The sequence below is a fragment of the Macaca nemestrina genome, chromosome 6 (genome assembly GCF_043159975.1).
Source record: "Macaca nemestrina isolate mMacNem1 chromosome 6, mMacNem.hap1, whole genome shotgun sequence".
Classification (NCBI taxonomy): Eukaryota; Metazoa; Chordata; class Mammalia; order Primates; family Cercopithecidae; genus Macaca; species Macaca nemestrina.
Window position 1 is genome coordinate 8,023,379 of NC_092130.1, and position 24,564 is coordinate 8,047,942.

The window sequence follows — 24,564 nt, forward strand, 5'->3', positions numbered from 1 at the left end:
CAGGGAAGCACGAGAGAAGCGCCCCCTCTCCTAGGGGTCAGTTTGCTGCCAAGACTGCCGCGTCAGCAGAACAAAAGCAAGTCTCATGTTAGCACAAAGGCGGGGGAGGGGAGAGCAGCCTGCACAGTTTTCCATCCCAGCAGGAGCTGGGGAAGCCAACTTGGCAGAGGATGCTGCCTGAAAAATAGGAATTACAGTCTGGCCTTCCTCCACAGTGGAAAACAAAAGCCGACCGTTCCCACCAAAGGCTGTGCGCGCCTCTGAACACCCTTTCCACTCCAGGAAGGCAGCCGGCTCACCCTCCTGCCCTGAGATGCACACAGAAACACCTCCCATGGCTCCCTTCTGCCCCATGGCCAGCACCTGAGCCACAACTCGGGCTCTGCTGTGGGTAAATGACAAATTGGCCCACTGGAGGCGGGTTTAAGAAAGCTGGGAGTTGAGGAAAGAACGTGCGCTCTGAATTGCAGAGTGCATGAATCATCTAAAGTAAAAAAGTAGTAATAGTAAGTAATTGCCCCTTTGCAAGCACCTACTAAGGGCCATCCCTGTGCTGAGTGTCATGGAGATGGCTTCTAAGAGCTAGGGGCTGCTGTCCCATTTCACAGATGAGGAGACTGAGGCTCTGGGAGGTAAATGCATTCCCCAAAATTCCCCCTAGGACTGGCCAGGGCCTCATGGACTGCAGAGCCTGTGGCCTCTCCAGCAGGCCCCACTGCTGCCACAGGGCATCGTGCCCTTGTTGCTGGCAGGGCACCAGACGTGCACCCAGAGATTCCTGTCCCACTGAGGTCTCACAAGTATAGGAATGACACTTATGTCCTTGAGTTGCCCCCTCAGGAAACTCTGAAGGCGCCTGAGTCTTCTGTTCCCTTTCAATTCCTGTAGACCTGTCCTTGGGTGGATCCTCGGCTTTGGTGTCTAGTCGGATGGCAGCCTCAGGACAGGCCTGTGCCTGTTGCCGTGGGCCAGGACTGCCCCGTGAGGGTGGAGATACTTAGAGCCTGTTGACGACCTTTTCAGTAAGACACCTGTGCACCCACCCTCCACCCTTCCCCTGGTTTACAGAAGAAAAATGATACCTGAAGGGGACCAAAGTAGTTTTGATTAGGGACTCCTCTCCCATTTTGAGAAATAAATTACGGAGCATTTGCTGGGCAGGATTTCTCTTCATAGGCACACATTCCTTGTTTCTCCTGAAGGCTCAGGACACTGCTGGGGTTCTACACAGCAAGTAGTTCCACCTACAAGGACAGTAAAATGGAGATAGGGAGTATTTGATTGTCACAATGACTGGAGGTGGGGTGGGGCTGGGAAGGCTACCAGCTTCATCTGGATTTGAACCAAGGATGCTAAACATCCTGCAGGGCGGGAGCCTCCAGTCCAGGGAAGCATTGCCCCACCCAGACTCCAGCAGGGTCCCCCCTCCCCTGCTTTTGGGAAACACCAGCTATGAGCAGCAGGAGGGCAGGCCACGGCCGGCTTGCTCCCCACTAGCCCCAAAGCGTGGCACAGAAAGGCCTTACACAGACACTGTACCTGTTCAGTGAATAAGATCATCGGCTCCAGGGAAATCCAATTGCAAACCACTTCCCACTTCCCTGCCTCATTTACTTTTTTTGCTAATGACATGAAAATTTTCTGATTCTAAAAGCAATAAATGTTTACGGCAGAAACTTTGGAGAAAGTGTAAAAAAGAAAACCAAAATTCTCTGTCTTTATTCCTCAAAGACAAGCACCTTGAACTTTGTGATACATATTCATCTACCTTTTTTTTTTTTTTTTTTTTTGAGACAGAGTTTTGCTCTTGTTGCCCAGGCTGGAGTGCAATGGCACTATCTCAGCTCACTGCAACCTCCGCCTCCCGGGTTCAAGCGATTCTCCTGCCTCAGTCTCCCGAGTAATTGGGATTACAGGCATGCGCCACCAGCTAATTTTTGTATTTTTAGTAGAGACAGGGCATGTTGGCCAGGCTGGTCTCAAATTCCTGACCTCAGCTTATCCACCTGCCTCGACTTCCCAAAGTGTGGGGATTACAGGCGTGAGCCACTGCGCCCAGCCTAGATATTTTTTTAATTGGTGAAAATGAGCAAAAAATAAAAAGGCTTTCTCTCTTTTTTTTTAAATTTACCATGTCTGCCTAGTTTCCAAATAGTGTCCTTTTGCACCAGAGCAAGTTGTCCTGTTGTTTAAAATGTTGGATTAGCCATATGGTCTTTTAGGGTGCAAATCTCCATTACCACTTTGCATTGCAAATCTTTAAAAGTCAGTAGGGTTGTTTTTCAACATCCCTTCCAGTTCTGTCATGTTATGAAAATTCTGACTATACTAGTCTTTTTTTTTTTTTTTTGAGACGGAGTCTCACTTACTCTGTCATCCAGGCTGGAGTGCCGTGGTGTGATCTCGGCTCACTACATCCTCCGCCTCCCAGGCTCAAGTGATTCTGCTGCCTTAGCCTCCCGAGTAGCTGGGACTACAGGCACATGCTACCACGCCTGGCTGATTTTTATTTTTATTTTTATTTTTATTTTTATTTTTAATGGAGACGGGATTTTGCCATGTTGGCCAGGTTGGTCTCAAACTCCTGACCTCAAGTGATCCACCCACCTCGGCCTCCCAAAGTGCTGGGATTACAGGCATGAGCCACCACGCCCGACCCGTACTAGACTTTTCTATGCCATCCTATCCCTGCCCGCCCGAGCTTGATCTGTGGAGATAACCATCTCACCAGAAACCATCTTAGATCAATAGTAATCTCTCTTCACCTTGCCAGGCTCTTGACCCAAATTCCTCTTTTTAACCAACCTCCTACGGCCAGAAATAGAGAGAGCTCTTAGTAGGTCTCCATGTTCTGCTCTCCAGAGCAGCTGTGGTCCTCCCACGCCTTCCCCTTGACCTACCCATAGATTCCCCCTGGTCGCTCTGCACGAGCTTGGTAGAGGTGCTTATCTCCATCCCCCATATCTTTGGTCCTCCTTTATGTCTTTTTTTTTTTTTTTTTTTTTTTTTTTTTTTTTTTGAGACGGAGTCTCGCTCTGTCGCCCAGGCTGGAGCGCAGTGGCCGGATCTCAGCTCACTGCAAGCTCCGCCTCCCGGGTTTACGCCATTCTCCTGCCTCAGCCTCCCAAGTAGCTGGGACTACAGGCGCCCGCCACCTCGCCCGGCTAATTTTTTGTATTTTTTAGTAGAGACGGGGTTTCACCATGTTAGCCAGGATGGTCTCCATCTCCTGACCTCATGATCCGCCCGTCTCGGCCTCCCAAAGTGCTGGGATTACAGGCTTGAGCCACTGCGCCCGGCCTCCTTTATGTCTTATTTCTGATTTCCCCCACCCCCGACTGTGGTAGATCCAGAATGGGGAGCCAGGTGGTCTTAACCTTTAGTGCGTATGCTTCACCACCATCTCCCTAAGAGAGGATAGCCTGTCTAAACTCTTGAGAACCCACTGATTTGCTTTAAACAGACCTCACCCATGACATCTCAATGTCTTGGATATTTCCAGAGATCTCCAGTGGCATCGTGTATATACCCGTGTTTTCCTGTGACCCACATTCTCTGCCCGTGTGTCATATTGGTAGCCCTATGCCCCAGAGTTTCGGATGTTGTGAAGCAGGCCGTGGACTCTCAGTTAATATTTGGTGAAATAGGAAAACTCGAAGCCCCAGAGTTTCGGATGTTGTGAAGCAGGCCGTGGACTCTCAGCTAATATTTGGTGAAATAGGAAAACTCCAAACCCTTCTCTCATGAACACTAATTGGGGAAGGAACTGGAAGAATTTGCCATCTTTGCAGGTGGAAGCCACATTCATACATTTATCAAACATTAGTGTCACAGAATGGACTGAGACACAGTCAGTTCCTATTTGTGCAGAGCACATGACTGGTAGGACAGAAGAAGTGCTGTAAAAATAAATAATGTGTGCAGTCAGAAAGAGCCATCTCTTAACCCCTATGAGGGATGGTGGTGGGGTTGCATGGGGAGGTGTCCAGGCAGAGGGGAGGGCTCAGCATGGGGGTTTAGGGAACATGAGGAAAAGGCAGAGGGTGAATGAGGATAAGGGAGGAGACTGAACTATTGCTGAGGGCATGTCTGCTTGTCCACTGCACTGTTCACCCAGCCAGAATCCTGGAGTTGGACAGGACCTCACATGCTCGGGTCCAACCTTCTTTCTTCATCAGGTAGGAGTGGCTTCCTTCTGCGGTTGTTTCCAGCCTCCCTTATCTCACCAAAACTTACTCTGTGGCTCCCATTCCCCCAAGCCCTTGTGTTAAAACCGTGAACATGGTTTAGGGGGACCTCGCATGGGCTTATCCAAGCCCCACGGAAGTCCAGCAGGAGCACCTTGATCACAGCCAGGAATTTTGGCACCACTCAGACCTACCCTAGGAACAGCCATGTCCACATCCTCTCAGGTTGCTGAGAGCTTGTCCCTGTTCCCTGACAACACTGTCTTTGCTCTTATCTTCTGCAGGTAAGATTCTCTTCAGACGAAGCCACATCCGGGACGTGGCTGTCAAACGCCTGATACCAATTGATGAATACTGTAAGGTAAGGCTTAGAAATGCCCACACAGCCTTCCCTGTAGGTGTATTCTGTTTTCTTTTCTTTTTCTGGCTACAGGATGCTCACCGATAAAAACTTATACAATTCAAAGGAATGTAAAGAAATTAGGGGGAAAAGTCACTCATTATCATTAAACTTAGAGGCAACAGTTATTAAGGGTTTTACATATTTCCTTTCCACCTTTATGTGCATTTCGTAATGATGTTGAGACCATTCTGTATGTGTTATTTTGTTGCTCTTTCTCTTTTGCCATAATTATTATGTGAGAATTTCCCTGCTATTAAAACATCCTTTTGGCTGGGCACAGTGGCTCACACCTGTAATCCCAGCACTTTGGGAGGCCAAGGCAGGTGGATCACTTGAAGTCAGGAGTTTGGGACCAGCCTGGCCAACATGTTGAAACTCCATCTGTACTAAACATAGAAAAATTAGCCAGGTGTGATGGTGCACACCTGTAGTCCCAGCTACTTGGGAGGCTGAGGCAGGATAATCACTTGAACCTGGGAGGTAGAGGTTGCAGTGAGCTGAGATTGGCGCCACTGCACTCCTGCCTGGGCAACAGAGTGAGACTCTGTCTCAGAAAAAATAAAAATCCTCATAAGCCTACTTTTAATGACCGCATAGAATTCCCTTATACATTCGTGTTTCAAAAGTTATTTAACCAACCCCTGTTATTTGATGGTGCAACGGCTTCAGTCCTAAACAACAAGAGACCTGCCTTTTGGTTATATTTCATTTGACTTGAGGCTGTAGTCAGGAAAGGAGCATGTTTTTATTTAGTTTAGCAGTTTTCCTTTGGTATTTATTTCTCCAAGTTAAAATCACTAGCGATTCTGATGGGAGAGGAGTAGGAATAGCAAGAAATGTTTTTTAAATGGAGCAGTGAACGATCTCCCCCTCAGATCAGGAACAAAGCGAGTATGTTTACCCTTACACGTGTGTTCTACATTTTACTGGGGGACTAGCCAGCGTTAGCAAACAAAAAAGAAAGAAAAGGCATCCAGATTGGCAAGGAAAGAGTGTAACTCTGGACTCACAGATGACATGATTCTCTATGTAGAAAATCATAAGAGATCCATCAAAAAATGCTAGGACAAATAAATGAGTTTAGTAAGATCAGGATTAAACGCTCAGTATACAGAAAGCAATTGTATTTCTATATCTTAGGAACAAATAATCCAGAAGTGAAATTAAGAAAACAATCCCACTCCCAGTAGCATCAAAAAGAATAAAATACTTACAAATAAGTTTCACAAAAGAAGTGCAGGATTTATACACTGAAACTACAAAACATTTCAATGAAAATTAAAGAAGATCTAAATTCATGGAGAGACACTCCATACTTGTGGGTTGGAAGACTCAATGTTGTTAAAATGGAACTCCTCCCAGAATTAATCTGCATATTCAATACAATCCCTGTCAAAATCTTTTTCATAGGCTTTTTAATAGAAATTGACAATCCAGTCCTCAAGTGTATGTGGAAATACAAAGGACCCAGAATAGTCAAAACACTTTTGAAAAAGAACAACTTTAGAGGAGCCATACTACCCATTTTCAAAACTCCCTCCAAGGTACAGTAATCAGGATAGTATGGAACTGACAAAAATAGGTATATAGATCAGCGGAACAACATTGAGAGTCCAGAAATAAAATCTTACAAAATGTTTGATCAGTTCATATTCCACAAAGGTACCAAGACAATTCACTGGGAAAAGGATAGTCTTTTTTTTTTTTTGAGATGGAGTCTCGCTCTGTTGCCCAGGCTGGAGTGCAGTGGTGCCATCTCGGCTCACTGCAACTTCCGCCTCCTGGGTTCAAGGGATTCTCCTGCCTCAGCTTCCTGAGTAGCTGGGATTACAGGCACCCACCACCGTGCCTGGCAATTTTTTTTTTTTTTTTTTGCATTTTTAGTAGAGACGGGGTTTCACTATATGTTGGCCAGGCTGATCTCGGACTCCTGACCTCAAGTGATCAGCCTGCCAAAGTGCTGGAATTACAGGCATGAGCCACCATGCCAGGCTGAAAAGGACAGTCTTTTAAACAAACAGTTGAGATAGTCACCTGTTGCATTCATTTCCTAGGGCTGCATAGCAAAATACCACAAACTGGGTGGCTTACAACATCGTTTAGTTTCTCACGGTTCCAGAAGCTGGAAGTCTCGGCAGCAGGGCCCTCTAACCTCTCTCATTGGTTTATAGATGAGATGCCTCTTCTGCCTGTGTCTTTACAAGGTCTTTTCTGTACCTGGCTATGTCCTACTCTCCTCGTCCTATAAAGACACAGTTATATTGGATGAAGGCACATTCCTAGTGACTTCATTTTACTTTAAATTACCTTTTGAAAGATCCTGTCTCTGAATATATTCACATTCTAGGGGCTTGGGAGTTAGGACTTTAATATATGAATGGGGGGTGGAGAGCAAAACACTGTAGCCCCCAACAGCTATACACATGCAAAAAAAATGAAGTTAGACCCTTATCTCATACCATGCATGAAAATCAACTCAAAGTGGACCATAACCCTAAATATAAGAGCTAAAACTATAAACCTTCTAAAAGAAAACATAGGAGAAAGTCATCACAATCTTGAATTGGGCAGAGTTTTTAGCTCTGACCCCAGAAGTGTGAGCCTTTAAAGAAAAACTGATAAAAATTGGATTTAATTAAATGGACTTATAGATTTCTATACTTCAAAAAGTACCATTAACAAAATGGCCAGGCCAATGGCTCATGCCTGTAATCCCAGCTCTTTGGAGCACCAAGGCAGACAGATCACTTGAGGTCCGGGGTTCAAGACCAGCCTGGCCAACATGGTGAAATGTCTTCTCTACTAAAAATACAAAAATTAGTCGGGCATAGTGGCACATGCCTGTAATCCCAGCTGTTTGGGAGGCTGAAGTGGGAGGATTGCTTGAATCCAGGAGGTGGAGGTTGCAGTGAGCCAAAATCGTGCCACTGCACTCCAGCCTGGGACAGAGTGAGACTCCATCTCAAAAAAAGAGAAAGAAATGGTATACCATGGACTGGGAGAAAATATTTGTTAATCATATATCCGATAAAGGATTTGTATTGAACATACACAAATAACTCAATAATAGTAAGACAACCTGATTTTAAAGACTTCAATACAAATTTTACCCAAGAAGACATAGGAATGACTAGTAAGCACATGAATAGATGCTCAATATCATTAGTCATTATGGGAATGCAAAATAAAACCATAACGAGATACCTACACAGCCACTAGAGTTGCTTATAATCAGCAAGACAGACAATAGCAAGTGTTGGTGAGAACATGGAGTAACTGGAGCCTTTAAGATAGGAAGCTACAACCTGGGCGTGGTGGCTCAAGGCTGTAATCCCAGTATTTTGGGAGGCTGAGGCAGGCGGATCACCTGAGGTTGGGAGTTCGAGACCAACCTAACCAACATGGAGAAACCCTGTCTCTACTGAAAATACAAAATTAGCCAGGTAAGGTGGTGCATGCCTGTAATCCCAGCTACTCAGAAGGCTGAGGCAGGAGAATCACTTGAACCTGGGAAGCGGAGGTTGAGGTGAGCCACGATCATGCCATTGCACTCCAGCCTGGGAAACAAGGGCAATACTCCATCTCAAAAAAAAAAAAAAAAAAAAAAGATGGGAAGCTACTTTGGAAGACAGTTTGGCAGTTTCCTCAAAAGTTAAACTTATCGTATGACCACTCTTAGGTATATATATTCAAGAAAATTGAAAACTTATGTCCTCACAAAGACTTGGCTGCAAATGTTCACAGCAACATTAATTCATAATAGCCAACACTAGAGGTGATCCACAAGTCCATCAGCTGGTGAATGGATACAGAAAATGCATAATATCCATACAATAGACATATCTTTTTATTTGGCAACAAAAAGCACTAGGAACATGCCACAGTGGCTTGAGCCTGTACTCCCAGGACACAGAAGACTGAGGCAGGAGGATTGCTTGAGCCCAGGAGTTGGAGGCTGCCATGAGCCTTGATAGCACTACTGCACTCCATCCTGGGTGACAGAGCAAGACTCCAGCTCTAAATGAATAAATAAAGCAATGACACACTGATACAAGCTGGATGAATCTCCAAAGCATAATACTAAGTGAAAGAAGCCAGGTGTGTACAACTACATGTTGTATGATTCTGTTTATATGAAATGTGCAGAAAAGGCAAATTTATAGAGGCAAAAAGCAGAACAGTGGTTTCCCAGACCTGGGGGTCTGCTCATTCTGCATGAGCAGAGATGAACTGCAGATTAAGTTGGGGGACATTTTTGAAGTGATGGAAAAGTTTTGAAACTAGGTTGTGGTGATTGTGGCACAACTCTGTAATTTACCAAATATCATTGATATTGTGCACCTATAATGGGTAAATGTTATGGTATGTAAATTATGCCACAGTGAATCTGTTTAAAAGTATTAGTCCAGGCACAGTGGCTCATGCCTGTAATCCCAGCACTTTGGGAGGCTGAGGTGGGAAGACTGCTTCAGGCCAGGAGTTTGAGAGTAGCCTGGGCAACATAGTGAGACCCCCATCTCTACAAAAAAAGTGTTAAACAAAAGGGGGCAGCGTGGGGACAGATGATCCCTCTCTTGGCAGGTGATGTCAAGGAAGGTCAGAAAATCTCTCCTGATTGAGCGTCTGCTCTTTGCCAAATGGGACCTTGTCTTATCTTTCCAACAACTTTGAGGAATAGGCTTTATTTTTATTATTTTGAGACAAGGTCTTGCTCTATCTCTCGCGCTAGAGTACAGTAGGGTGACCTTGGTTCACTGCAACCTCAGTCTCCTAGGCTCAAGTGATCCTCCCACCTCAGCCTCCTGAGTAGCTGGAACTACCAGCACATACCAATTTTTTTTTTTTTTTTTTTTTTTTTTTTTTTTTTTTTTTTTTTTTAGAGAGATGGGGTTTCACCATGTTGCCCAGGCTGGTCTCGAACTCCTAGGCAGGAGTAAATTTTATTATTCCCATTGTGTAGATGAGGAAGTGGAGGCCCAACAAAGTTACTTACAATAAGATTTTAGATTTGAGGGTTAGAGAGCTGGACTCAAGCCTTCTACGCCACCACACTCACATAATACTTATGGCCTCTCTAAGAAAGTAAAAAATGCAAGGCCGGGCGTGGTGGCTCATGCCTGTAATTCCAGCATTTTGGGAGGTTGAAGTGGGCAGATCATGAGGTCAGGAGTTTGAGACCAGCCTGACCAACATGGTGAAACCCCGTCTCTACTTAAAATACAAAAATTATCCAGGGGTGGTGGCAGGGACCTGTAATCCCAGCTACTCAGGAGGCTGAGGCAGGAGAATTGCTTGAACCCGGGAGGCAGAGGTTGCAGTGAGCCAAGATCGCGCCATTGCACTCCAGCCTGGGTGACAGAGCGAGACTCCATCTCAAAAAAAAAAAGGAAAGAAAGTAAAAGTTCAAAAAGCCTAGGTATTCAAATGTGTGTTTCTTAGAGCTAGATAAACCCAGACTCTCTGTCTATTAAGTATCTCATGACAAAAGAAGGGCTGGGGCAAAGGGGCAGCCATCAGCACTGCTGTTGCCTGCCAGCCCTCAGAAGAAGGTTCAGCTCTTCCCTGTCCCATTCCAAACCTCTAGAGCCTGAAATTCCAATTCTGGAGATGATCTTCTTTTGTCTAGGCCCTACTGACAAGGACTATAGGGTCACCTTGCCCAGCTGGGAAGTTCCAGTTCGTACCTTCCCCAGAATCAGTTGTCCCTCAGCCCAAATCAGCCTATTCTGCTTCTTCCCCAGCCCACCTGACTTCTCTCCAGAGTCAGATTTTCCTTGCACCTAGGGCTTCACCAACTCCTGGACTTCTGGTTTGAAAAGGAAATTTAAAATCTGAGAGTAATACAGGATAGCAGCAGCCTGATGCTTGGAATGGTACAGAGATAATGAATTCACCTGGACTAACCACAGGGAGGAAACTGCTTACGTTAAATGAGCCACGTGGAAGTTACTACCCCCTGCTATTAATGAAACATAATAAATAGAGCAGATATTTGGAGTTTTGGTTGGCCAGATTCCCTGGGCTCAGCTTCAAGGGAACTGCCCTCCTGGAGAGAGATGAAATGATCCCTTTCTTTTATAGACTACATAGGCTGTTACATGACATTTGAGTATCTGTTACTGACATTGCTGTGAACCGACTTAAGCCAATTTGATCTATCACAACTAACTTTATTTTAGTAGAAAATGAAAGTCTCTAATAGAGATAGATGAGGGCTACAGATGATATCCCAAAGCTAGCTCCCAGGTATATATTACAATGGAAGAAACTTCCTGTTCTACCAGACCTATTGTAAAGTTACACTAAATTAACATACTGCAGTATTAGCACAAGGATAGACAAACCCTTGAAACAAATAGAAAGCCCAGAAACAGATCCATGTGTATTTGGATGGACACTGTGACACTGACAAAGGCAACCTTGCAGGTCATTCCTCAATAAATGGATATCCACATGGGAAAAAAAACAAAAAAGATAACTAACCCCTACCTCACACCACACATGAAATCATTTCCAAGAAAATTAAAGACATAAATGTAAGAGGCAATATTACAAAAGGTTTTAGGAGATAACGTAGGAAAATATATTTATAATCTCTAGGTATAGGATTTCTAAAGATACAAAAAGGATACCCAGCACAAAAAGATTGATTTATTTGAATACATTAATTTTAAGAACTTCTGTTCGTCAAAAGACACAATGAAAATATGACTCAGCTGAATCCTGCCACACATACAAGCATTTATTATCAAGCCACCTCATAAATAGCCACTCAAGTTTTTCTGGAAGCTCCTTGAAATCCCAGCTGTCTGTCTGACATCTCTTTGCATGAATGATTCCTCAAGGCAGATGCAGCCACATTCTAGAGGCAGGATCAGCTTATCCTAACCGTGGTCTGACAGTAAAATCCTCAAGAAGAAGCTGAACCCTAAGTCCTAGACCCAGGGCCCTGTTCTGAAGGATGTATGGTACTGGGTTCACGAGGTTCTGTTTGTGCAAGGGCCAGAGTGTATGAGAATATTTCTAGGATCATTTCACCAGTAGAAAAACAAAATTCTTTCTAACAACAGTTAGGCTAATGAATAAAGGTTGTGGTATTGATCCACAATGAAGATAGTTAAAGCCCTAAAGCAGTCTTTTCTGAAGTGTGGACTTCTGATTAGAGTCTTTCACTTGCCCCAGTGTTCATTCTCAATGAGGGGTCTTCAGGTAGTAACTAACCATCATACGGTGTAGCTTAAATCAAACACACATGCAAATGTACACACTTGTGCGTGTGGGTGCCCATGCTGTAGTATTTTAAACTGTGGGCAACATAACAGCGGTATTTACAAGGCTCCAAACGCTTGAGACTTCCCTTCTGGAATTCTGTCACGCACCACCCACTTATATTATTATTAATCTTTTTCTTCAACTCACTTTTTGAACTTCTTCAGATCATGAGACTGACGTGCTGCCTACTGTGGTAAGAGGGATTCCTGACTTTTTAAATTTCTGAACACAATATATCTTAGAGGAAACTTTATATCACAAACGTAACATAAAAGTGCTATCAGCTGGGCACAGTGGTTTACGCCTATAATCCCAACACTTTGGAAGGCAGAGGCAGGTGGATTACTTGAGACCAGGAGTTTGAGACCAGCCTGGGCAACATGGCGAAACCCCGTTTCTACTAAAAATACAAAAATTAGCCAGGCATGGTGGTGCATGCCTGTAATTCCAGCTACTCAGGAGGCTGAGGTGGGAGAATCTCGAGCCCAGGAGGTGGAGGCTGCAGTGAGCTGAAATCCCACCCTGCACTGCAGCCTGGGCCACAGAGCCAGACCCTGTCTCAAAAACAAGCAAACAAACAAAACAAATAGGTATCATGTGCCTGCCATAAAAGTAAAAAATAAAAACAATAAAACAACAACAACAACAGAAAATGTTTTTAAATCTAGCTAGCTGCTCTTACCTGCCTACCGGAGGCTCTGCAGAGCCCGTCCTGCTCTCAGGAAGCAAGTTAGACAAGTGTTACTTCTCTGGGGCATTCTTTTTTAAATTACAGAGGGTTGAAAGAGAATTGAGAAAACACGAACCTTCTCCCTAGCCAAGGCATTGTCATTTAACGTAATCATCTGGCTGCCTCTGAAATCATCTTTGGAAACACTTATATTCTTGTACCTGGGGCAGTATAGAGATTATTGGGATAACGGGATTATCCAGTGTCCATCAAGCAGCTAGTATATGATGGAAACCATACAGCCACTTCCTCACTTATTCTATGGCACAGCCCTCCAAGATGGGTGTTCTTTAGCTCCACTTTGCAGATGAGAATCTCACAGCCAGGAAGTGACGAGGCCAGAATCAGGAACTGGTTCTGTCTGACCTTTATTGTTACCCTCTGCAAGCAGGACTTGCTCTCCTCTCTCGTGCCTGCATCAGCCACATCTGTCCAAAGCGCCAGGATCCCTTCCAGAACAGGACTGAGTTGGCTGGAGCTGTGGTTCTTTGTCACTACTGACGGAACTTAGGACTATCCTGGAGTCTTTCAGAAGCAGAATGGTTTCTCGGCCCCGGGTCATTTTTACTGGTAGCCACGTCCATCCCAAATGAAATGGGCCAACATCAAAGCATTCAGCCCTGCCTTTTATTAGTAACTTGACTTCTTTTATGGTTTGGGGGTTTGGTTTGGCTTTTACTGCCTAGGCATAGCTCAAAACCAGAAGAGAACTTGGCATCATCAGGAGGTTTCCATGGGCCTCGTTTGTCTCTTCCCCTCCTGGTCCATTTGGGGCCTCTGTCCATCCTGGGAAGCCCCCTCCAGGCAGAGACAGTGACCACCTCCAGGGGTCGTGCCTCACACCCACCCAGCTCTCCTCTAACAGAGACACATGGCCAGCTCCAGCCTGTTCCCTTGTGTTGTTTAAGGTCTCACCAGCACTGTCTAGGCATGTAGGGAAGGTGGAGGAGGAACAGCTGCCACCCTGCTGCCTTTTGTGGATTTAAGGTAGAGGTTTGCAGTCGGCCTTTCCTGGACTCTCAAGTCCAAGCCACCTCACCAGAGCCTCCGTTTCCCCATCTTTTAAATGGGCCGGCCTTCCCGGGGTTACATAAAGTGACACAGATGAACACGTTTCAGGAGCCACCCAGTGCTGAGCCAAGGTCAGGGAGTGCTGTTATTGCAGTCTTGGGGGGAAGCCGCAAGATATTTGCACACAAAGCAGCCAGGACACACCACAGTCCAGCATATAATCAGCTCCTTCATTATGTGGCTCCAACTGCAAGGGCTGCAGGATTTCAGAGGAAAAAGAGGCCCGTGGGGAGCGGGGAGCAGACAGCAGCTCATCCTGGCCAGGAGAACGACCACTCACTGCTCGGAACCAGAAAAAGAAGGGGGACCAGAAACAGGAGGTGGGGGAGGGAAGGGCCTGCTCCTGTCTCTGGGACTCCCTGATTCAGCTCTGGAAATAGTCCTTAAGGATCTGCTGCAGAGCAGGAGCTACTTAAAGGCTAATTTTAAAAATCAGTGAGCCCTTTAGTCACCCCTCAGAAGGATGGAAGGGTGGACAGTGACCAGGGAAGGTCCCCTGCTAAGCCATCCACATCCCTCACGATGTTTATCCATTTTGAGTCTGGAGCAGATTGCAGCTCAGGGGCTTAAAGTTAGAGCCTGACTCAAAGTAATGTAGGGTTGGCAACCCAAGTGTCCATCGACAGGTGAATGATAAGCAAAATGTGGTGTATCCATACAATGGAATATCACTCATCCTTTAAAAGGAAGGAGGTGTTGACGCCTGCTACAAGCATGAGCCTTGAATGGATGAGCATGCTAAATGACATCAGCCAGACTCAAAATGACAAACGCTGTATAATTCCACTTATATGAGCTACCTGGCATCATCAGTCCCTAGAGACAGAAGTCGAATGGTGGTTGCCGGGGGAGGGTGGAAGGGTAGTTGTTATTTAATGAGTACAGAGTTTCAGTTTTGCAAGATGAAAAGCGTATTGTGGATGGATGGCAGTGCTGGTAGCACAGCAGTGTGAATGTATTAAATACTTAATGCACTGTAACAGTACAGTTGAAAATGGGTAAGATGGTAAGCTTTTACTGTGTTTTACACAATTTAATTTTTTTTTTTTTTTTTTTTTTTTTTTTTTTTTTTTTTTGAGACGGAGTCTCGCTCTGTCGCCCAGGCTGGAGTGCTGTGGCCGGATCTCAGCTCACTGCAAGCTCCGCCTCCCGGGTTTAGACCATTCTCCTGCCTCAGCCTCCCGAATAGCTGGGATTACAGGTGCCCGCCACCTCACCCGGCTAATTTTTTGTATTTTTTAGTAGAGACGGGGTTTCACCGTGTTAGCCAGGATGGTCTCGATCTCCTGACCTCGTGATCCGCCCGTCTCAGCCTCCCAAAGTGCTGGGATTACAGGCTTGAGCCACCGCGCCCGGCCACAATTTAATTTTTTTAATGGGAGAAATAATTGCGTAGGGTCAACATATCCCCGAAGCCCTGTAAAAGGTACCACACTGGAGGCCATTCATCTCTCTGTTGGTCCACGAGAGCCCAGTACTGCTGCAGGGTTGACACATCACTCTGGGAGTTGGGTGGTGAGTTATTAAGGGCTGGTTATATAGAAAATGCAAGACACAGGCCGGCCGCGAGGGCTCACGCCCAGCACTTTGGGAGCCGAGGTGGGCGGATCATGAGGTCAGGAAATCGAGACTCTCCTGGCCAACATGGTGAAACCCCATCTCTACTAAAATATAAAATTAGCCGGGTGTGGTGGCACACAGCTGTAATCCCAGCTACTAAGGATGCTGAGGCCGGGAATTGCTTGAACCTGGGAAGCACAGGTTGCAGTGAGCTGAGATAGCACCACTACACTCCAGCCTGATGACAGAGCAAGACTCCGTTAAGAAAGAAAGAGAGAGAAAAAGAGAGAGAGAGAGAGAAAGAGAGAGAGGAAGGAAGGAGGGAGGGAGGGAGGGAGGATGGAAGGAAGGAAGGAAGGAAGGAAGGAAGGAAGGAAGGAAGGAAGGAAGGAAGGAAGGAAGGAAGGAAGGAAGGAAGGAAGGAAATGCAAGGCACATCTCTTGAACTGCTTGGGTGGCTTGGCTGCCAGAATCACCTGTGCAATTCATGCGTATGCACACGTGTTCTCTGCACATGTGTGTGCAACAAAATGTATGCATGAACCACCTGAACCACCCTCAGATCTGCATCCTCATCACCCTGTTCCAGGGCCTGGGCCAAAGGAGGCGTCAGTAAATATTTGTTAAACCGAGCTGTTTATTCATGATGGCCATGTCTGAGTTTCAAATCCTTTAATGAGCAGATTGTACCCTGCACTTCTCTTGTATTTGGCACAGAAACTAGTGCAGTGCTGGGCACAAAGAAAATGCTCATTGAATCATTGAATGAATACCTGTTAGTAGATAAATGAGCTTTGTGGAGGGCAGCTTTGTGCCCTCCACCTACCCTCTGTCCAACCTATTGCCACTTGAGGCTCCATGACACAGCCAGTGAGTCACTGGGGCAGATTAATGTGGAATTTGGCCAGTGAAAGATCTATTTCAACCCCTCATTAACTTGGAGAGTTTGAACCTCTATCCAAATCATAAAACAGTCCCTTCACTTTAATACTTCAGATTCGTGAGTTAAGACACATATGTGAGCATGTTGGAAATAACCTAAAGATTCACCAGTAGACGACTTGAATAAAGTATGACACAGCTGTACAAAATTCAATATCCAGTATAGGTGATGTTATAGAAGAATAATGAATGAGCCAGCTGCAGTGGCTCAACACCTGTAATTCCAGCACTTTGGGAGGCTGAAGTGGGTGGATCACTTGAGGCCGGGAGTTCGAGACCAGCCTGGCCGACATGCCGAAACCCCGTCTCACTAAAAATACAAAAGAAAGGGAAAAAAATTAGCCAGGCATGGTAGCACATGCCTATAATCCCAGCTACTCAGGAGGCTAGGGCACAAAAATCCCTTGAACCCAGGAGGCAGGGGTTGTGGTGAGCCAAGATTGCACCACTGCACTCCAGCCTGGGTGACAGAGCAAGATCCTGTCTCAACATAAATAAGAATAATGAAATGGCATGAAGTTGACAATTTATAGTTAAGTGAAAGCATCGGTTTACAAAATAGCATGTACAGTATGGTCTGATTTTTGCCTGAATATGTACCTATTACTTGAACAAATATGCCTATAATATATGCATGTATGTCATACATTGTGTGTGTGTGTGTGTGTGTATGTGTCTGTGTGTGTGTGTGTGTGTGTGTGTGTGTGTGTTTCCCAAACCAGTAGCATCACCAGGAAAGTTTTTTTAGAAATGCACATTCAGCGCCCTCCACAGAACTACGGAATCAGAAACTCGGGTGGGGATCCACGATCTGTGTTTTAACAAGCCCTCCAAGTGACTCTGGTGCCTTCCTGAATTTGAGAGCCACTGGTGGTGTATGGCATTCCTAATACCCCTCTCCTTCCTTTGCTTTCTGGTTGTGTGTGTGTGTGTTTGTGTGTGCATGTGTGTGTGTGTGTTTGAGACAGTCTCTCTCTGTCGCCCAGGCTGGAGTGCAGTGGCGCGATCTCAGCTCACTGCAACCTCTGCCTCCCAGGTTCAAACAATTCTCTTGCCTAAGCCTCCTGAGTAGCTGGGATTACAGGCACACGCCACCATGCCCAGCCCCTTCTCCTCCTTTGCACTCACCTGCGTCTCTCTTCTCCAGGCCCTCATCCAGCTGCCCCCCTACATCTCTCAGTGTGATGAGGTGCTGCAGTTCTTTGAGACAAGACCTGAGGACCTGAATCCCCCCAAAGAGTAAGTTTGTTTGTGGGCTTCCCCAGATGGAGCCCCACAGCCCTCCCTCCTGCCAGTCCAGCCACCCCCAAATAAAGCAAAGTGCAGCCGACCGTGGGTTTCGTCGGCTGAACCCCTGTGAGACTGCACTTAGCCTTCAGAGGTGCTGTAAGTGGGTAGTGATCGTCCCGTTTGACAGGTGAAGGAAACTGGCTGAGTGCCACTCCTGTCATCCCATAATACTCTGCACCTGCCCACAGCACTTAGTGAGGTGTGTCGGAACTGGGCAGACTGAGCCCGCGAGGCAGGGGCTGAGCTGTAGATTCATCTAGCTTCTGTCTACAGAGGTGGGTGTGCTCAGGAACTGCCAGGGATGTGAATGCGGGGGCAACCCAAACCGATGAAGACCCCACTGCCAGTGAGCAACGGGGCCCGGATTTCATCCTGACCAGCCAGGCTCCGAAGCTCTCCAAAAAGCCCACTACAGCCCTGCCTCCCTGTCACTTCTCCCTGCAGTGGACAGGCCACTTGCCCAGATGCCTGTCGCTACAGAGCCAGCAGCCCCAGCCACACAGTGCACCCCACATAAAACCCAAGCACCGCCTGCCTACCTGCACTTACACACCAACACCCTGGCCAGCCCGGGTGCTTTGGGGAAAGCAGGTGGGGATCTGGCTAATGGAGAAATAGCAGTGGGGAAAAGAGACCAGCCCAAGGAAGGTGCTGGGATTGTCCTGGGGTCACAGGAGCAAGAGCGGGCAGAGTTTGGGGTCCATCTGGGCTCATTCGAGAAGGTCTGAAAAGTACCAGCCAGGCTCTGTTCCAAAAGTAGACGCTGCCACTCTTGGCACTGCGTTCGCTGGATGCCCCAGGCAGCAGCCGTAACCAAGGCTGAGTTTGCCAAGCAGCCAGCCTGGAGGGAGTATGCTGAGCACTGTATGTGTATTAAGGGAGAAACACATGCTCCTTTTTGGAAGTGATTTGCTGGAGTCACAAAATTTTTTTAAATAGACTTGTGAGGAGAAAGCATCAAAGTGTTCTAACAAGTGAAGTCAGGCCATTTATATTTATACACACACACAGCGACCTCCAAAATGGAGTTCACAGACCTCAGAGTGCACCACTCAGGACTGATGGTTTGCTAGCACGCAGTTGAGTAGACCTAAGTCTCTGCAATAAATATATTCCAATATGCACCATTTCCTGTGATGAGCACAGAATGAGTAAACACAGCTTCTCATAGTGAGTGCACAGAAGCGCATGGTTTTGGAGTCAAGGGAGACATTCTGTAAGAGGCAACAGTAAACCTTTGAATCAGATGTCACAAGGGAATGCTTTACCAACATGGAAGCCAAGACACGGTTTCACAAATTTAAAAATAATCATAAAGATACAGAATAATATAAATCTGATAATTTGGGGTGTTTAGCTCATGCTGGCTAATGTTTTTGTTCTTAGTGTATTTGGCGTTGGTGTCTGGTAAGCATTTCCCAGTTTGTATCGCCATCATGAAATATGGGGAAATATTCTCAAAGCACCTTTGTCTACAGTCCTCCCGAGCTTGCAGGATTGAACTGCCATTCAGGCTCATAGCCTCTGGCTTCAATTATAATTTCTACACAAGGTAAATCAAAGGATACAGAGCTTATTGTGTTCCCTTTCCACTTCATTTTCTCACAAAACTGCCCGATAAAAACTGTCATTCCCTCACGCCTGTAATCCCAGCACTTTGGGAGACTGAGGCGGGAGGATTGCTTGAGCTCAGGAGTTCGAGACCAGCCTGAGCAACATGGTGAGACCCTGTCTCTACTAAAAATCAAAAAAAAATTAGCCAGGCATGGTGGTACATGCCTGTAGTCCCAGATACTCAGGAAACTGAGATGGGAGAATTGCTCGGGCCAAGGAAGTTGAGGCTGCAGTGAGCAGTGATCGCTGCTACTGCACTCCAGCCTGGGCGACAGAGGGAGACTCTGTCTCAAAAACAAAAAACCTGTCATTCCTCTCTTACAGATGAGGAAGCTGAGGTTCAGAATAATAAAAGGGACTTTTAACAAAGTAGTATTGAAAGAGAGGCACGGTTTGGAAGAGGTGAAGGTGAATTTTCCCCAGATCAGCCTGAGTCTGAACCTAAGCTCAGTCCCACACAAGAGGCTTACTTGATAGAAAAGAGCCTGAGTTTGCAATCTAGTACACCCAGGTTCGAATCCCGCCTCTGCCACTCCTGGGCTGTGTGGCTGTGGGCCTCCCTCACTTTGCTTCTGGGCTTCCACTTGCTCTCTTGTGAAATGGGAGTAGCTGTACTTTTTAGGGTAATGGTGAGGACTGAGTGACTGCCACAGGGAAAAATTCTAAGACCTTGCTAGCTGCTCAGGAAGTGGTGGCTCTTGCTAGTTCCCCTCTTGGAATGCCCAGACATTGCTGTCTTTATTCCAGCGCTGTCTCTTAAGAGTTCATCGAGATGCCCAGCCTGATATACCCTCAGCAGGGAAACTTGCCTGACTACTGTCTTAGTCTGTTCCACCTGCTCTGACAAAAATACCACAGACTGGGTGGCTTAACAAAAATGTATTTCTCACTTTCTGGAGGCTAGAAATCCAAGATCAAGGTGCCAGCTATTTCAGTGCCTGGTGAAGGCCACTTCCTGGTTTGCAGATGTGTCCCCACATGGAGGGGGGAGAGAGAGAGAGCTCTCATGTCTCTTTTTTTTTTTTTTTTTTTTTTCTTTTAATTTTTTGTAGAGACAGGGTCTGGCTATGTTGCCCAGGCGGGTCTGAAACTCCTGGGCTCAAGCGATCCTCTTACCTTCATGTTTCTTCTCATAAAGGTGCAAATCCCATCCTGGGGGCTCCACCTTCATGACCTAATTACCCCCAAAGGTTCCATCTCCAAGCACCATCACACTGGGGGTCAGGGTTTCAACATATGAATTCAGTTTATAGGAGCCACTTTCAAGCCGGGTGAGCTTTGGCAGGTTTTTCCGCCCCTTGCTTCCGTCTCCTCTTATGTAAGATGGGGTGATGACACCTCCCTTACAGCATTGCTTGGGGAATCAAATGAGAGGCTGTAGAGAAAATCGCTCGGGACGTGCTCTGCAGACGTTATTGCCCAAGGGCAGAGGAAGCAGCAGGCAGCAGCCATGAGGGTAGTACTGACATTGGTGTGCGTTCCTTGGGCCCCTGGATTCAACGATAGCCAGATTTTCTTCTACTTTATCTCAGTGTCCTAGAGACTTTAACTTTGGGGAGCATCAAGGACCACTTAGAGATTCCAGCTTTAACTTTGGGGAGCATCAAGGACCACTTAGAGATTCCAGCTTTAACTTTGGGGAGCATCATGGACCACTTAGAGATTCCAGCTTTAACTTTGCGGAGCATCATGGACCACTTAGAGATTCCAGCTTTAACTTTGGGGAGCATCATGGACCACTGAGAGATTCCAACGAAAGCTTTCTTCCCTCTTCCTGGAGGAGCACCTGCAGTTTCAAGAGGTCCTCACTGGTGCAGAATCCTGTACATGGACCTGAGGTGAAGCAGCCCCACCCTGGCAGCCCTTCCCAATGTTAGTGCTGGGATTCCTTTGGCCTCTCCCTGGCGAGGGTGGTTGCAGTGGCCCCAGCCTCTGAGCAAGCATCAGACCAACTTAGACACACAGAGGGGAGAGGGCCAGGCCAGGGGCAGCTGCTGTGCTTGGGAGGAGTCTGGTCATCTTCATTCAAGGAGAGACACTTGGGGACACGGGGTGTAAGCCAGCCCTCGAGAGGAGGTAGGAAGTCCCGGAGGCTGCATGGTGGCTTTGTGGCACTCTCTGGCTTCCTCTCTTTGGTGGCAGAGGCAGCCCCACTAGCTTGCTGTCTTGGGCTTGTAGAAATAGTGCAGGACAGGAGTTCTCAGTGCCCTTGCATCCAGCCAAGGGCACTGGCATTGTTCATTCATTCATCAGCCGGATAGGGAGGGCCTGCTGACTCCCACGGTGGTGGGAAAGCTGTGTGAACATGTGGGTGCACAGGCACCCGTGCATCCACAAATAGAACAGCCACTAAAAATACAAAACACAGCCTAGACTGTACCAAAGAAAGCACCAAGTAACAGCTGAGATAAGCTAGCAAGCATCATGCTGGAGTGTATGTATGTAGTTCTGAGAGCCTTCCTGGAAAGAAAGGGAAGGTTCAAATCTCTTTGTCCCTTCCCAGCTGCGTGACCTTGGACAAATGACTTGCCTTCTCTGAGCTTATTTCCTCATCAGTGAAGCGGGCGTCACTACCCTGGCTCACAGCTCGGTTGTGAGGACTGAGCAAGATCCTACCCATAGAGGATGGTGTCTGGCACAGGGCAGGTGCTTACCTCGTGATGCCTTCCTTTCTTTAAGCCAGGATTTGAAAAGGAAGGAAGGGCCGGGCGCGGTGGCTCAAGCCTGTAATCCCAGCACTTTGGGAGGCCGAGACGGGCGGATCACAAGGTCAGGAGATCGAGACCATCCTGGCTAACACGGTGAAACCCCGTCTCTACTAAAAAATACAAAAAACCTAGCCGGGCGAGGTGGCGGGCGTCTGTAGTCCCAGCTACTCGGGAGGCTGAGGCAGGAGAATGGCGTGAACCCGGGAGGCGGAGCTTGCAGTGAGCTGAGATCCGGCCACTGCACTCCATTCTGGGCGACAAAGCGAGACTCTGTCTCAACAAAAAAAAAAAAAAAAAAAAGAAAAGGAAGGAAGGCGGCGAGATTGCCAAGGGCCCAAGGGATGGTTCTGGGGCCACAGCAGGCAGTCTCAGCTGGGCCCTGGTTGTTGGTTTAGGGATAGTGAACTTGAGGGTTATACCCAGTGGGGTTGGTCTGTTGGTCAGGATCCTGAAGGTCAACCCATGTTAGGGCTTGAGATGGACTTTGGGGGTCTTTCCCAGCCAACTGGTGCTATTGGAGGAGGGTTTTGGCCGCCATGAGTAGGAAAACTTGGGAACACCCCAAGCATGTCACACCAAGAAGATGACCCACCTGCTTGAGCAAACGCATGCTGTGGCTGCCTGAACCCAAGAGCCCCCTGCCGTCCCCACTCCCGTGCTCTGGCTGGGACAGTGGAAGCGGGTGCATGGCTCAGTAGGAGCCCGGGACTTAAACCCAGACCACAGCTCAGGTCGCAGGCCTGGATGGCAGCTCTGGCAGCTGGTGCTTTCTGTAGAAGCAGCCTGGTGGAACCTTCGTTACTGCGTCTTGATGCAGCAGCTAAGAGGGGAACTTCGGTCACTAGATGGTCCAGGTGGTGGTCAGGAGAGTGGGCTCCAGCCAGACTTCCGGGTTCCAGTCCCGGGCCTGGTACCTCACCTTTCTGGGCCTCAGTATCTTCATCTGCACAATGGAGTAACCCTCAAAGGGATGCATGAGGACACAGTGAGTCAGTCCCAGTGTAGCTTTCTGACCAGGACCCAGTGAGTGCCAGTGAGGGTGGGCCAGGACATTCCACTCTGACCCTCACCCTTCTCTGCATGGGCGCTGTGAAGTCAACCTCGGTGATGTTATCCCTGGAGGGAGGACATCACCACCGGCCCGGCCCAACCTGGCCAGACTCTGCTACGCCTCCCAGACATACAGGAGGCCTGTAGTCCCTGGCTCCTGGGCTTGGCTTAGCTCCCTCCCTGCTCTCTCCCAGGTTGCTCTGAAGCATTATTACATGGTGGTTAAAAACCCAGAATGGAATAGACATTTCTCGAAAGAAAATGCACAAATAGCCAATAAGCATATGAGAAGATACTTGCATCATTATCCATCAGGAAATGCAAATCCAAGCTACAGTGAAATATCATTAGATCTAATTCACACCCGCTAGAATGGCTGTAATCAGGAAGATAGATAGATCAGGCACGGTGGCTCATACCTGTAATCCCAGAACTTTGGGAGGCCGAAGCGGGCAGATCACCTGAGGTCAGGAGTTCAAGACCAGCCTGGCCAACATAGCAAAACCCCGTCTCTACTACAAATACAAAAATTAGCGTGGTGGCGGGTGCCTGTAATCCCAGCTACATGGGAGGCTGAGGCAGGAGAATCGTTTGAACCTGGGAGGCAGAGATTGCAGTGAGCCGAGATCATGCCACTGCACTCCAGCCTGGATGACAGAGCGAGACTCCACCTCAAAAAAAAAAAAAAAAAAAGAAGATATATAACAAACATTGTCAAGGATATGAAGAAGTTGGAACCTTCATACGTTGCTGATGGGATATAAAATGATGCAGTTGCTGTGGACATCTGCGTGGCACTTCCTCAAAAAGTTAAACCTGGAGTTACCATATGACCTAGCAATTCCTCTCTTAGGTATATAACCAAGAGAAATAAAAATACATGTCCATACAAAAACTTGTACACAGATGTTCACAGAAACATTTTTCAAAAGAGCCAAAGAGTGGAAACAACCCAAATGTCCAGCGACTCAGTAATGGGTAAACAAATTGTGGTTTATCCACACAATGGAATATTACTTAGCAACAAAAAGGAATGAAGTACTGATACATGCCACAACACGGATGAACCTCAAAGACCCTATGCCGAATGAAAGAAGCCGGACACAAAAGGCCACGCGTTATATGATTCCGTTTATATGAAACATCCAGAGTAGGCGAATCGTTAGAAACAGCAAGCAGATTTCTGGTTGCCAAGGGCTGGAGGACGGGGAACGGGAAGTGACTAATAACGGGTATAGGGCTTCTTTTTGGAGTGATGAAAGTGATTTGGAATTAGTGGTGATGGTTGGATAACCTTGTGAATACACTAAAAACCAGTAAATTGTGTATCTTTAAAGGATGAGTTTTTGTTTGTTTGTTTTGTTTTGTTTTTGACACAGAGTCTCACTCTGTCTCCCAGGCTGGAGTGCAGTGGCACGATCTCGGCTCACTGCAGCCTCCACCTCCCAGGTTCAAGCAATTCTCCTGCCTCAGCCTCCTGAGTAGCTGGGATTACAGGTGCCCGCCACCACACCTGGCTCATTTTTGTATTTTTAAATAGAGATGGGGTTTCACCATGTTGGCCAGGCTGGTCTCCAATTCCTGACCTCAGGTGATCCGCCCACCCCAGGCCTCCCAAAGTGCTGGGATTACAGGTGTGAGCCACCGCTTCTGGCCTAAAGGATGAGTTTTATGGTTTGTCAATTATATCTCAGTTTTTTTAAAGTTAGTTAGATCTGGGTTCAAATTCTAGCTGTG

The 24,564-nt window shown here is 47.0% G+C and overlaps 1 protein-coding gene across 2 annotated transcripts in view; it reads left to right on the forward strand.

Annotated features, from left to right (window-relative positions):
- Window positions 1-24,564, forward strand: part of LOC105480874 (SH3 and PX domains 2B) — a 119,277-nt gene that overhangs the window by 53,220 nt on the left and 41,493 nt on the right. For both annotated transcript variants that reach the window (XM_011740072.2, XM_011740071.2), the window contains exons 4-5: window positions 4,472-4,548; window positions 17,313-17,404. In XM_011740072.2, coding sequence (XP_011738374.2) covers window positions 4,472-4,548; window positions 17,313-17,404 — 169 coding nt within the window. The remainder of the gene's footprint in view (window positions 1-4,471; window positions 4,549-17,312; window positions 17,405-24,564) is intronic.